This window comes from Branchiostoma lanceolatum, chromosome 7, assembly GCF_035083965.1.
Source record: "Branchiostoma lanceolatum isolate klBraLanc5 chromosome 7, klBraLanc5.hap2, whole genome shotgun sequence".
In the NCBI taxonomy this organism is placed as follows: domain Eukaryota; kingdom Metazoa; phylum Chordata; class Leptocardii; order Amphioxiformes; family Branchiostomatidae; genus Branchiostoma; species Branchiostoma lanceolatum.
In genome coordinates, this window is record NC_089728.1 from 4,683,084 (window position 1) to 4,697,467 (window position 14,384).

Below are 14,384 nucleotides of genomic sequence, written 5' to 3' on the forward strand. Positions count from 1 at the left end.
GGACAGAAGGGGTGAAGTTTTCTTCCTTCCCAGCAAGCAAATTCCGTCCCGGGACAGAGGGACGGGTCCTGGAGACTGCCCTGATTTGTGTGCAAACACAAGACGTTTACCTTCACCTAGTCTAGTCATAATCAAAATTACTGCACTGTTTATTCTTATTCAAAAACATTCACTGCCGTATATGGTGCCAAGCCTCTCTAGCTCTGTCCTGCCACCTGCTAAATTATGTAACTGAACACCACAGAGTGTCTGCTACTTTACCAGTAACCATCTGCTGTCTGGTCCAGGTCATTCACCTTATTTATTAGGAGAAGAAAAGAAACAGAGCAAAGCGAAAACAATGTTTGCTTTTTGTGAAGCAAAACACGATACCTCCAAATTTGGAATTCCAAGCAGTACATTTAAACTAGACAGTAAAAAAAATGTAACTGAGAAAACGCAGACAATCAAACAGACAGACCAAAAGAAAAACCTCCCTGTGAATCAGTAGCTTCTTCCATTGACCCTGTGACCTGGAATGTCTGTCAGCTTTCAACCAAGGTTGATGAATGACTAACTCTACCACCTACTTCCTGTAACTCCTGACATCAAGGTTCTCCTCAAGCAAAATGTGTTGCTCAAAAAGGCTACTGTAAATGCAGAAATGTTCGCGGTGGTTTTATGTTCACAGTTTTCGCGGCGACGTTTCACCGCGAACTAATAACCACCGCAAACATTTTTGTCCAATACTGTAGCAGTATGTGACTATAGCGCTGCCGCAAACTTAAAGCCACAGCAAACACTCCATTTTCGCCTTAGCGTGAAACAAAAACCACGCGAACTTAAATGCATTTACAGTATATGCTGTACAGTGTCTATGACAGATGATGGCTGAGTCTTTAGTATTAGCGTCCATTTGGGACTGTGGTTACCTGTTATCGGCTTAGACACATGCTACCACATCTGAGTACTGTCACCTTTCGCCTGCATAGTTCACCGGCAGATGCGCGTCAAAACAAATATCCATCCCGTAATTGCCACGGGCATAATTCATAAGAGAGTGGGTGATCTGTGTGGTGGCGGAATATTATATCACAGTCATATTTTATAAGACTAGACAGCTAGTTTTCATATATGATGCTTTGAATCCTGCCCCAGAGGTACATGTAGGAAGAGTGTAAGAGCCCTGTGAAGATGAAGAGAATGATCACAGAGACTTTGATGTATTTTTTTTTTACATATTGGTAATGTCAGTTTGAAGGTGATAGATGAATCGCCTTGTGTTAGACTATGATCAGAAATGCAAACAGTTGTTACTTATCATAAGGCCATGGCAATTAGATTTTGTGGATGACACCAGGCAGTGCAGGCATTGTTTTTTGCCTGATTTTGAAAAGAATGGAGATGGTCCACATGAAAAGAAAATACAGAAAATGGGAAAATATAACGGGGGGTGCCCAACCATCGGACGTTTTTTTACGCGCTGGAACTCACGGCGCTCCATTGCTGGTTGCCAGAGAGTGGTCAGGTTTTAATGAATGAATTTTGAACACATTCATCTAAAGACCATACTTGGACAAGAAATGTATTCATACTGTTCATGGGCCCTTCATGCTCCGCGTTACATGCGGAAGACGCTGTGAGACATTTTCACGAATGTACCTTCTGATTTAGTGCTACGCCAGATAGTGTGCCTAACTTAGTACGCTTTGGTAATTTTGCTCTCTTCGAAAGTTGGTGATGAAGTTAGGGAAATGTAAATAAGGCTTGAATTCTGCTATATTCTAGCTTTCTTTTGACCGGAAAATTTTGACTGTGTGCACTTCTAACGTCATGTGAGAAGGGCTATATCTAGCGCATCCCAGCTCATGTTCCCACGGGAAATAGGCTACTACGCGGCCCGACGTACGTATTGAATGCGGCCCGACTTACGAAATCATTACGAAAAAACGACACCGCTTACATCAACAATACTCCGTCTACTTATTGGGAAACATCTTCGCCATCTCTGTATTCAGTTTCCTTTTCATAGACGGTACCAATCACATGTTAGAGCGTAACAAAGCTGTGCGTTGAATCGTCCCGCCACCATCGCGGTCCAAAAAAATGGCGGGAAAACAACGTCGTCAGACGACAGCAATGTTTACGTTGTTTTTCTTTGGTCGGTTTTCTTCTCAACAAACACTTAAAGACCCAAATTTTTAGTGTTTTATGAAATTATTTTTCTTATGTGTATGATAGCTGTGTGACTTATGTATCTGCTTGGCACAGGTCGTATATTTAGGTGCCGGGCCGTCTAGCTACGCAGTGACCCTCTACTCAGCGTTGCCATCATTATTGTCAAAATACTACTTTTCGACAAAACAAGAAATGAATATGTACACATATGTTTTGAATGTAAATGACAATTATGTGCATGAACTTGGGTTATTTACCTTCCTTATCAGCATAGTCATTGGACACAAACACGGCGTACTTATGCAAAATAAGATCAGTAAAAAATCCGTGCGATGTTTGGGCGCGTGCGAGGTTCGGGCGGCCCCCGTTATATGTTGTATGGAAGCCTTGAGTGAACATGTAGAAGTGAAACTAGCTAGTGACCCGTTGGCTGTGATACCATGTTTTTTTGCTTCAGTTCTTGTTACAATGCATATGGTCAATATTTTGAAAATTTGGGCATTGTGTTTTTTACCCAGTTTGTTTTCTTTTTGCGCTCTTGCATTTGATTTGTGGTCTGCAGAGGATGTCATCCATAAAACTTACTTGCTATGGCCTTAGGTAATGTATTTTCAGCAGAGGTGTTATATCATTTGATAGGGATAACAGTGATCCACCTTTGTGTGTGTGTATACTACATTAATGCTGACCTCTGCCATTGTTCTACACTGTCAGCCTCCTATTGGCTATGGAGAGCTTTCTCTTTCAACTTATTCAAGGTGCTCCTACATGTCAAATTGGCATAGGAACAGAGTTGTCACATGAATGTGAATGATATGATTCATTTTAAGGCCACACCAAATTAATTTCTTGGTTAACGGATTTTTTATAAATTTTAGCAAAAAAAATCATGAAAACAGAAGGCTGGGGTGAAAACTTGCACCTGACCCTGTTCACACCCTGAAACTGTGTGCACCAAAGTACAAACTTTCCACTGAGATTATGTTTTCCTGTTGATTTTCCAATCTAGCATTCTGAAATTCTGTTAACCAAGAAATTAAATTGGTGTGGCCTAACATAGAAAGTCAGGTACTCAGAAAACAATTTGGGTGTGCAACATGAAACAAAGAAGAATGTCAGTAAAACCAAATTACACAGTTACTACGTCTCCTCTTGAATCTGAAACTATATACGGTAGCTAACTTCAAAATTTTAAACCAGTTTTCTCCATCCTGAGACAATTACAAGTACAGAAGATATTAAACTGGATAGTAAGTGTGTGAGTGATATTCTGTTGTTACTTTTGGTGACTCTAAACACATCTTGTACTTAGTTTGGCCCCAGAACAAGTGGATAAAAGCTGTGATTTGCTGTTGAAGGTCAGGTTTGAAGGTCAAGTGCCCGGTAGCTGACAGCTGTTATTGACTATCAACCCTGCATAATCTGCAAGCCCTACGCTGGTCTTTTTAATGACTCCGGAACCGCAACCGCACGTTGTGACCTAAGACATACTTACAATCTTCAAGGTTCTCTACACGAATGTGAAGTAGCCATTGTTGAAGCTAGTTGTCCTTCGAGGTTCCATCCATAGTCGGTAAGTGGGGGAAGCCTGCTGAATCTTGACAAGTCAACAAAGGAATTCGTTCCGAAGCTTGTTTGTTTAAAGAAGACTTAGCCCATGGCTAGATTTTTAAGATTGCATATTGTGGATCTCTTAGAAATCTGCTGACAGTTTCTCAGTCCTTAAGACTGGATAGAGATCCTTGAAGAATAGGGCTGGGAATGCTAGTTATCCTTTCCGTTATTGGATATTCTATCCAGGGCCAAGGCCTTCAGTAAGGACAACTTTGAAGCGGTGGAATGGAAATCAAGGGTGACGGATGTAGCCTAGTTGCAGGACAGGTCAAATCTCTTGTCGAGAAGGCTGTTGTTGTTTAAGTGCTGTCTCTATTCTAATGCACAGTTCTCAAATTATGATCGGATATGCAGAGGTGTTGTTGCCAGAAAGAATCCTCTCCAAGCGGGGGTTGGATCAGGAAGAATAGTCTTATGTGTAACAGATAATCCAAGGCCAGGCACGGTAATAGGATTTGAGAAAGAGTATTAATATGTTTTCCATTTTCTACATTGCTGATTCCTTTTCGTTTCTTTGGCCTTAGCTAAACCAGATATTGATGTTATGTATTTCTACCCCATGAAAAATGGAGATATAGTTGTCTGCATGTGTATGTGTGTGTTTGTGTTTCCGGATATTTTTGTGATCAGTATGTCTTGAGAACCTATGGATATATTGTGATGATATTTGGTGTGCAGGTAGGTCTAGTGAAACTCATACGTTAAAGTGCATACTTACTGTAATATAGCATAGATAGCACTTATCCTCAATAGATGATGCATTTTTCAAGTAGCTATTGCATACTTCTGACGTGCATTCATGCTTATTTTTCTTCTCTTGCGTTCTGACAGACAAATGATTACACGGAGCCTGCTGGAGACGCTGCGGAGTGTTTACCGCGATCAGGACGGGACCATGGCGGTCATGCGAGCCATGGTACAGCTTTCGCAGGATGTCGGTATGTATACAAAATGTAGCTGCAAGCTTTCAATATTCTTTACCTAGTAGGCTACTCATATTGTCATAACACCCAGGAACAAAACTGTTGTGCTTCCAGTTACTTGACAGACCGTAGCAACAATCTGCTGACCCTAGACTTTTTTTTGGGGGGTGACCACTGGCAAGGGACATAACAGTTTCAATCTTACAGCTTACAGTGATGAAAGTTTTTTAAAAATTGTTGTCCAACATGGTCATTCCATTTCTGTTGCAATAGAAAATTGTGCTTGTACAATGTATATCTGTATAATTACGATATGTTGTTGAAAATGAGGGGTGCAACGCAACAGAGATATCCTGACCCAGGATTGAAACAGGGTTTCGCAGTTAGGAACTAATTGTTACCAGAAGTTCAACCGTGAGTCTGCTTCCAGCCAGTTGAGCTACAGGGACATCCCTCCTTCTTCCCACTAGCTACAGTACTGATATGTGATAACCGTTGTACATTTCCTCCTGTTCTGCAGAGCCCACGGTGCGGGCGGAATTGATGGAACAAGTGCCTCACATCGCCATGTTCTGCCAAGAAAACCGTCAGTTTGTTGGTGACATGGTGCCGCAGTATGTACTGCCCATCATCGTCAAGTACCTGACTGATACCAACAATCAGGTATGGAGTTTCCATGAGGTACGGCCGACTTTTTCTTACCTTAAAAAACAAAGACTTGGGATTTGCTTAAGGAGAAAAAAAAAACAAGCAGAAAAGAGGCTTGCTTGGCATGGTGTGTGATGCAGTTCCTTCTGTGCCTTTGCAACGCTCTTCTTGATCTGTTTTCAAGCTTTTGTGTTAAAGAGATTGACCAAAGGGTGGTTGCTGTAGGAAAAAGTGACTTGGATCATCGGTAAAACGTTTTACCTGCGAAGTGGTGACAACGTTTGGCCTGACCTTCTTCGCCTGGTCGGAAAGAAGGCTTCTGTTGCCTGGTGTTTTTTTTCCTGTCGTGCATTGTTGCTGGTGTGAACATGGCTTATATCTTGGAAGTGGTAATCTTACTGTGGGTGGCTTTGGAGTAAAACTCACATGCTGTGCATGTACTGGGAGCCTGCACCCGAACACTAGCTATTCCGGTGGCAGAAAAATAGTTATAAGTGGGACTGCATGAACGACGTCCAATCCAGACAATTACACATGCTCAGTGCTGTAAGCTCTCCACGATTGCTCTTACTAACCGCCCTCTCAACCGGCTTGAACAGAAAATAGCCACTTTGTCTTTTGATTGCGACTGTCAGACCCTTTATGTGCGTGTGCTTTAGCTGTGTGTGGTGGGATATCTGCCTTTCATGTGGACTGAAGTGCCTTATTGAAAATACATCACCTGCTCTTCACCAGGGACAAGATACAAGCCCATCTTCTATCAGAGTGTCTTGTTTGTTATACTTCAAAGACTGTGTCTCAGACAAAACAGCTTTACAACCTAGTTTGGAAGTTGGCATGTCAAAAATAAGTGGGAAGTCTTTTATTCATATTGAAGTTAAAACAAAAAAATTGAACCACAAAATCTCGAAACGTTTTGCCTTGGAAAACGTGTATATTGTACCACGGTATAAGCTTGTTCACAGTTTGAACTGTTCATGTGCGATGTGATGCATTGTGGGTGATATATCAAAGTCGAAGGCCCCTGAGAAATGAACAAAACATAAGAGTATTACATGTTATTTACACAATTACATGTTATTTCATGTTTTTACATGTTATTTCTGTGCAAAACTCATTAGACCACACCAATTTGATTTCTTGGTTAACGGATTGTTAAAAAATGATTTTAGCACAAGGACATCATTAAAACAGAAGGCTGGGGTGAAAACTTGCACCTGACCCTGTTCACTCCCTGAAACTGTGTGCACCAAAGAACAGACTTTCCTTTGACTCGTCTGAGATTCTGTTTTCATGTTGATTTTCCAATCTAGCATTTAAAAAAAAGAAATTACGTTAACCAAGAAATTAAATTGGTGTGGCCTTATGTTGATTACTGTCACAGATGAACCTTCTGACGAATATGAACAAAACATGTTCGAACATTGTATCAAGCAAAATGAGAACTGCCAACAACTTAGGGGCCTTCACCTTTGACCTTGCCCATGTGCAGTTCAAACAATGAATTGGCTTATTTTGTGTAGTGAGTGTGGTGTGGTGTCCATATAGGGTTAGCATGGGAGAAAACATGTGCTCCATTGTTTGTTGCCTGGCCCCAGGTGCGGAAGACTGCCCAAGCTGCCTTGCTGGTGCTACTGGAACAGGAGCTGGTGGAGAGGGGTAAGACTATTGGTAGCTAGGTCAAGGGTCAAGGTTTGGTGTCTACCAGCGTTTCTTAACTTTGCTGTGTATTGAACTCCCCGGATGTGTACTGGGTTTTGCTGAAAGATATTGTTTGGCATTGCAACATTTTTATCACATGTTTGTAATTTTTGTGTGAATCATCGGCTAATTCTGATGCCTATAATACATTCTGCCATTGTTGATGTAAGTCGTCTGATTGCCGATACTGTAAGTTTGGACATTTTTGTGGTGTTTTGTAGTTTCTAGTTTTAAAGGGTGACCACAAAACCCATCCCACCATTGTGTACTATTATTGTTTCAACTGTAAAATCTTGATTTTCATGATGCTATGAGACACAAAATTTACAGTACTGTACATGGAAGTCTTGAAACTTTTGTGGTGGTTTTATTTTCTCGGGGGCCTCTTGTCCTCGAATTCATGAAAATATGTCTCCCCAGTTTGACTACAACAAAATGGTTTCAGTCGCAAATCTAAAACACAGCAAAAAACCTCCTCTTTCCCTCTCTACTGCGAAATAAAGACACCGCAAAAGTAGATGAATTTGCCATACACGTGTTGGTGATTTTCCATGTGTGTCTCGCCAGGTGACGTAGAAGAGCAAGTCGTTCCCCTATTGCTGGAACTGATCGGTCCGGAGATGGGCGACGACTACAAGACGGAAGCCGTAGCTGTAAGTGTCTGAACTTACTTAAAGAAGTCACAAAACTCAGACAAGCACAACAGTATACTGTAATTCTTGATTTGTTAACTGGAACTTAATTTTAGCTGATTTAACGGTCACTAGTCAACAGCTAAAATTTCATCATCGCAAATATTTGATCACTAATATTTGAGATAGTAATGTTTGTTCCCACCGATAAAATTAAGTGCCGTGACCTACTCCATTTCCCCCAACCGCTATATTTTCCTGCCGCTATATTAAAGTGATTTACAGTATTCAATTTACTATGGCTTTCAATCAGGCCAAACCTGTTCTATCACAAAATAAACTGGAATATTTTAAGTCAAATAAAACACTCCTGCAGTTCCAAAGAAAGTGCTTTACACTTGACTGAAAATGAGTACCTAGCTTTGATTAGGGATGTCATCTCAGATGAGACGTAAAGCCGGATGTTTCGTGTTTGAAGAAAACCACACCTTGAGCATTTAGAACCCATCACACTTATCAAAAAGAGAAGTGTGAGGGCATCAAACTTTGCAGTGTGGTCTAACATAGCTTGTACTTACTGTACAATACTGGTGTTAGGCAAAACAAAGAAAGAAAGAAACACTCAAACAAAACCTTAGAGCTGTTGTGGCTGTCTGAGTTTGAAGATGAGTATTGTAGATGAATAGTCATATCTGTGACTCGACAATCACCTAACACTGGTCAGTTCACATGTGGAAAAACAGAAGCTATTAGGAATCTTCAGAAATGATTGATTTTTGCCTACAAGTTGGGTATCAGCTGAAAGCTCTCTTCATCATGAACATAATCATGTAAAAATTATTAGTCAGTGATGTTCACTGCTTTAGATATGATCAGTTGAAAATGCATGTTTACACTGTAGTCCTGTCTGAGCACAATACAGCTTCATAATGGCCATATGGGTTAATACTAAGTAATCGAGTGGCAATTGCTTTCGCCCACAGGGGGCTATGACACCTATAATGAGCTAGACCATTGAACCCAAGCCCGCCCACCGAACTGGTAATTTGGTGGAAAAGGTGTGAAAAATGTAAATCGACCAAGGTTCAAATGGCCATGTGGGCATTATCTGGCTCTTCATAGTCAATGCCAGGTCTCCATTGTCAATGGCTCACTCTCCAGAACTCAACTCACACTTTGCCAGTTGGTGTGAAATACAGTCTAATTAAGCAAGTATGATTCAAAGTAGGTCTGTGATCCAATTCAGGTAGTTGCCATTTTCTTGATTAAACAATATGTTCACTTTGTACTGCCTTACTGCCCTTAGATCAGATCACTTTGAAATTATTACATCTGATGGACAGAACGGGAAAATGATTAGATGGTGCAGTTAAAATTTGCAGTTTTATGTTACTAACATTATAGTAACACAGGATTTATTTACTATGAAGTATGACAGGAAAATACAGTACTGAATTTCAAGTCCTGCGACTAATTAGTCATGGAGGCTGTAGGTTGATTATGTGGCGTGAAAAGCAACCCCTTCTGATTTTTTATCCGAAGCACACCGCGACCTACTCTTCTCGATATTAAATTGTTTAGTTCATTTAATTGTTACTCTGCTTTTAGAGTATAGCCACTAGTTTAAATGCATTTTTTAACATTTCCTGGCACGACATACACCCAATCAAGGAGGCTATAAAACCTCCTTGACCCAATATATTTTCCACAAGCGAGAGTGATGTGCTTTATTGAAATTGGCAAAACCAACTTCCTTGGCAAAACTAAGAATTTTTCAAAAGCAGGAGACTCTGATATCAAGAAATAAGAATACCCGTTCAATTACAGAGGTGTTTAATTTTTCATAACTTTGTAAATCTTCCACTGTTGACTTCTCTCTACTTTGGAATCTTTTAAAATCGGATTCTTTAACCTTGTTGTTTCAAGGAGGTTATATAGACTATATAACCTCCTTTGTTGTTTGAATCAAGGACATTATATAATATTGTCCTTGTTTGAATGGAGCGTTACTGAGCCACTCATGATGTTGTGATAGTGATGTTCATTTGCATACAGGAACAATAGCGGTGGAAGTCTGGGCTGCATAACAATGTGAATACATTATGGTTTCTCAAAGATTGGTGGATGTTTGTGGTGGGGATTCCCAATGCGTATTGACGATTTCTAAAACAACTTCGCTAAAAGGTTTAGGAGTAACGTAAGCTACAATACGGGTACAGGGATATTGAAAAACGCTGTTCATTGAAAAAAAATATGGTACTTAAATTTACAGACACTGATAAACGGCTTGTTTAAAAGATAATAAACACTGATAAACTTAGAAGAGTATCGAAGCCACCACTCCCGACCAATCTACTACATATTGTCTATAGAATTCTTGATAGTGTCAATGTCGATCGATTCGTTCAGCCCTTGAAAAAAACAATGCACATAATGACGTAGTTGCAAGGATTCGCCTTTGTATTCGCAATTTGGTTTACTCAAATTCACCCCATGGTCTGTTATCAAATGAGTCTTGTCATTCAAGTTGCTATCTTATTAAGTAGTGTCACCCGGGTTGAGACAGAAAGTGTGGGGAGGGGTGCAGCACAGTTTTAAAAAGTTTGCGTAAAAAGAACTGCCAATACACTTGTCGAGGAGAAGCGTAGGGGTGACCAAGGGGTCACCTTGGGGTGACGCATGACGGTGACCGGGACACTGTTCTTGGCTATGATATACAGGAGTTGTAGGGTTTTCTGCTGCATTGATTGCACTAGTACTTTTAGCTACAAAAAAGCATCATGCTTGTCCTCAGTCTGATGTTCCACCACTTTTTTTACATTTATATAATATCACCTTGAATACATTCGTAAAAAAGCCATATGGAATGAAGAGCTATCTTGGGAGATATACCCATGCAATTCAAGTGGGGAGACTGACTTATTCATAGTTATAATTGGTAAATGCAATCAAACATTTTTTAACCTGATATAAAAACATGCTAGCCACACCAATGTGTTAACTAGCTGCCATCTGAAACACATTTATTAAACAATAACTAAAGGCCACATTCATGATTAAAAAAATAAAATGCTTCAAACCGTTTCGGATGAACCCAGAATTGAAACAATTAACATTTTGCGTCAGCAATGCAAACTTGCACCCGCGCTGAAAACGGTTTACATTGAATATGCATAACTCTGTTGTAATCCCGCACCTCGAGTAAGCGGCCGTAACAAGATTTTACTATTCAAAAATATCCTATTGACAGCTGAAACTTTCACTTTTCCGAGCACTGACAAAGAGTTGTGTCTTCAATTGGCACTAAACTGCTGTCCTTCATGCCCATAGCAATTTCTTCGTACACCTCCTGGTTCCGATCAAGGACATTATATAGAATTCTATATAATGTCCTTGTTTCGATGAATGCCATCAAGGTCCTTCTGGACATCCTGATTCCCCCACATAGATATCAGGGCTCTCGTGTCCTCATTGGACCATTTGTGAGAACCTTAGCAAAAAGCTATGATTCAAAAACGCTCTGATCAACAGCTAAAAACATTGAATTCACTCTTTCCTGCGCTAAAGCCCAAGTGACGCCAAGAACTATGACCTCATGTAACCGGATGTACCATGTCATAAAACATCAATGTGAACCGGTTCCTTAACGCTTTTGGGTTCATGATTACAATTCTGCGAAACCATTTTATTCTGAACCGTTGCAGCCTACCTCAGGAGGTCAGGTTCGAAACAAAACCGTTACGTAGTGTTCTTCATGTAAACTTTTCTTCATGTTATTGTTAACATACTTTTTTAAGTGTATCATTTTCATCTTGCCTGCTCAATTTGTCCCGCAACAAAAAGTCTTTGTTACATATTAAACTATGATAATTACTATAGTATAAGGCCGCATGGCCAAGTTTTTGCAAGGACATTTTATAGTGTCCTTGGTTTTTGTAAATCTTGGTGTGCAAAGATGGCCTGCTTGTCATATTGCCAGCAAGCAACAACAACAAAACAAACTTGACAAGTGTAAATAATGGACCATTGTCATTCAAGCTCTGTCTTAATCATGTTAATTGGTAGGAATCATCATCTGCTCTTTTTGTATGGGTGATCAGTAAGTATTATGCAAATTGTCTACCTGAAGCTTTGTTACTTAATGTTACAAATGTTTTTATAAGTGGACAAATCTTTGCCATTAAGGAAAACCAAGGAGGTTTTGTATATCCTTGGTCAAATAAAGATGTTATATTCATGGGCCAAGCAAGCAATTAGAAGACTTTTGATCGATAAGAGAATCAAAACACCAATCAAGTTATACATGGTCTAGACCCTGCTAAAAAACAAACAAATCCACAACTCAGGACTCGAAGCATATCTTAAACATTGAGCAAGGAGGTTTAATATATAGGCCTGTAACCTCCTTGCATGAGGCTTTTTTAATCTCTCAAATACAAATTATGAAAATTCCCAATGATTTCTTAACATTCTTTTTTTTTGTGAGGGCCAAGGGAAGACAATTGGAACTGTTACAGCTGAATTTGATTTCTTTCTTCAAGGTTTCTTCCACCTTACTCTTTGAAAAAGGTCAAAATCGTTTTACACTGTTACATCTTCAATCTTGGTTACATTTATCACTGCTTATATGAATATAACCAAGGTCCATTATACTTTTTTTTGTTCTTTGCAGATGTCCAGATGTCCTATGTAGTCAAGCTAATTGACAACATAGCTTATTAGTTTGAAATAATGTAGCACTGTGATCTGGTAAAGTCAAATCAAGGAGGTTTGATAGTCGCTTCTTGTTCAAATCAAATTGTTCACCTCAGGAGAAAATTGTCAAATAAGTGCTAATTACACTGACTAGCTAGGTGTGATAACTCATTATGCGAGTGTTTTCAACAGTGTAGAAGGACTATTTATTGCCCATTTTCATTGGGATAGCCCACTGTTAGCCCCCTGTGGCCCCAGTTTAGTCGCCAGGCCGAATCAATGTAGGTATGGGTTGGGCAACTTTAAAAAGGAATATCTTAATAGCTTTACATCTTATGACCAAAGTAAAGGCACCACAACGTAAGGGAAATCATGCCCTTTCAAATGACATGTAAAACTAAACTGTATGTTCAGTAGAAAAAAAGTTGGAAAATTGGATTTCCAAGATGGCTGCCTTGAAATCTGGAAAGTGACATTCCGGATTTGAACTGACTAGTGTTACCTCCTCAGTCCTGTACTCAACATTTTTCTCCAACAACTTGTTCTCAGCACCCCTCGGGCTTCACACAATTAAGAAGTATGTGGCGTCCAAACTGTAGCTGTCAATGGAAGGACAATGGGCAAACAGGGATAGCTCTTTATGATAGCCTCTGGCTTGTTGGGCAACCCTGGCTTTATGTCACTTTCTACAGCCAAGGAAATTGAATTAAGGCAAACATTGATAAGCTGTGAAAAAAGAATGTCTTCTGTACAGAAAAGATCTGGTATGTATCGAACAATTTTGGCACCAAAACTGCAAATATTCTGAACTTATTTGGCACCAAAACTGCAAATATTCTGAACTTAAAAATCTCCAATACTTTCAGATTGACAGTTGCAACTAGTTTTCAACATTCAGTATTGGCAGTATTCATTTTGCCAAATTTTCAGCGTTGGTAAAAGCAAGCCGCGTGAAGTCCCCTGGTTTTTGATAGCCTGCCGTCGACTCCCCTAGCCTGAGTGTCATCCTAGTTACATGTAGTTCCAGGGCTCCCATACTCTCCACTCATGATCACCGACCAGTCTGTCAGGCAGTTCACTAGACAATGGATTGAACAAGATTTGGCTCTTGCTGTAAAAGAAGGTTCTCAAGAGCATGGAGATTTTTAAATTTTATCCTGTTTATTATTTCCTTTTTTTTAATGAGTTTGATTTTTAGAAAATCACTAAAAACACTTTTCAACCCCAACACTTGCACTGTGATGAAAAAATGAGTACCGTTGTATATATGCAAGTGGTCCCTATATGTCTATAGTTGCCACCACATTGTGAAAGACATGGGTAGTGAGATTTGTATCATGAATTTATCCCATTTCCCTGTCTTTCAACAAGGTGTTGGCAGTTTAGCAACTGTTAGGTGTAAGTGTCCAGGTTACTGACTAAAGGTGGTGCCATACTCCTACATATATCTTACTTTGACTGTCCTCTTACTTCAAGAGAACACTTTGATCTCAAGAGTCGTTACAATGCTATCAAAAGCATTGATTTTTGGCGTTCAGGGAGCAAGCCTATTATTGGTCTTTTTCCTGCCCCTGTAAGTTGTGCAGTGTATGCTGATTTGTGTTGTACTCTATAGACGTTTTACTGTCTCTTTCTGTAACAGCTGAGAGAGTGATGTTGCATACTTACTCTGTAGTCAGTTCCTTGTGTGTGGAACTGTTCTGTTGTCTTTCATGGCCTCTTTGTCACTGTCTTGTTCCTTTCTTTGCATTTAGAAATCATCCAATACATTTGTGTGTTTTTTTTTAAGTCTTATGCATTATGGTGAATTTCTGCATTCCTAAATTACTTGCCAAGCCGTTCTGTACTTTGGTTACTATTATTGCTGTATGTTCTACGCAGTTCTATGTGACTAGCTTTTGCAGTTCTTTGAAGATCTATTGTGATTAGGTATCACCCTTTTTTGCTGTACTCTTTGGCAAGCTCTTGTTGTTCTGTTTAGTTTTATGTGATTAGTTCTCTTCTGTTCAGTTCT

The 14,384-nt window shown here is 39.7% G+C and overlaps 1 protein-coding gene across 14 annotated transcripts in view; it reads left to right on the top strand.

The window, feature by feature from the left end:
* LOC136438763 (serine/threonine-protein phosphatase 4 regulatory subunit 1-like) overlaps positions 1–14,384 on the top strand; it is a 45,720-nt gene that overhangs the window by 13,589 nt on the left and 17,747 nt on the right. For 11 of the 14 annotated variants that reach the window (XM_066433691.1, XM_066433692.1, XM_066433689.1 and 8 more), the window contains 4 exons: positions 4,603–4,709; positions 5,215–5,375; positions 6,941–7,001; positions 7,611–7,696. In XM_066433691.1, coding sequence (XP_066289788.1) covers positions 4,603–4,709; positions 5,215–5,375; positions 6,941–7,001; positions 7,611–7,696 — 415 coding nt within the window. The remainder of the gene's footprint in view (positions 1–4,602; positions 4,710–5,214; positions 5,376–6,940; positions 7,002–7,610; positions 7,697–14,384) is intronic. The other 3 variants (XM_066433686.1, XM_066433694.1, XM_066433695.1) reach the window with 1 other exon arrangement.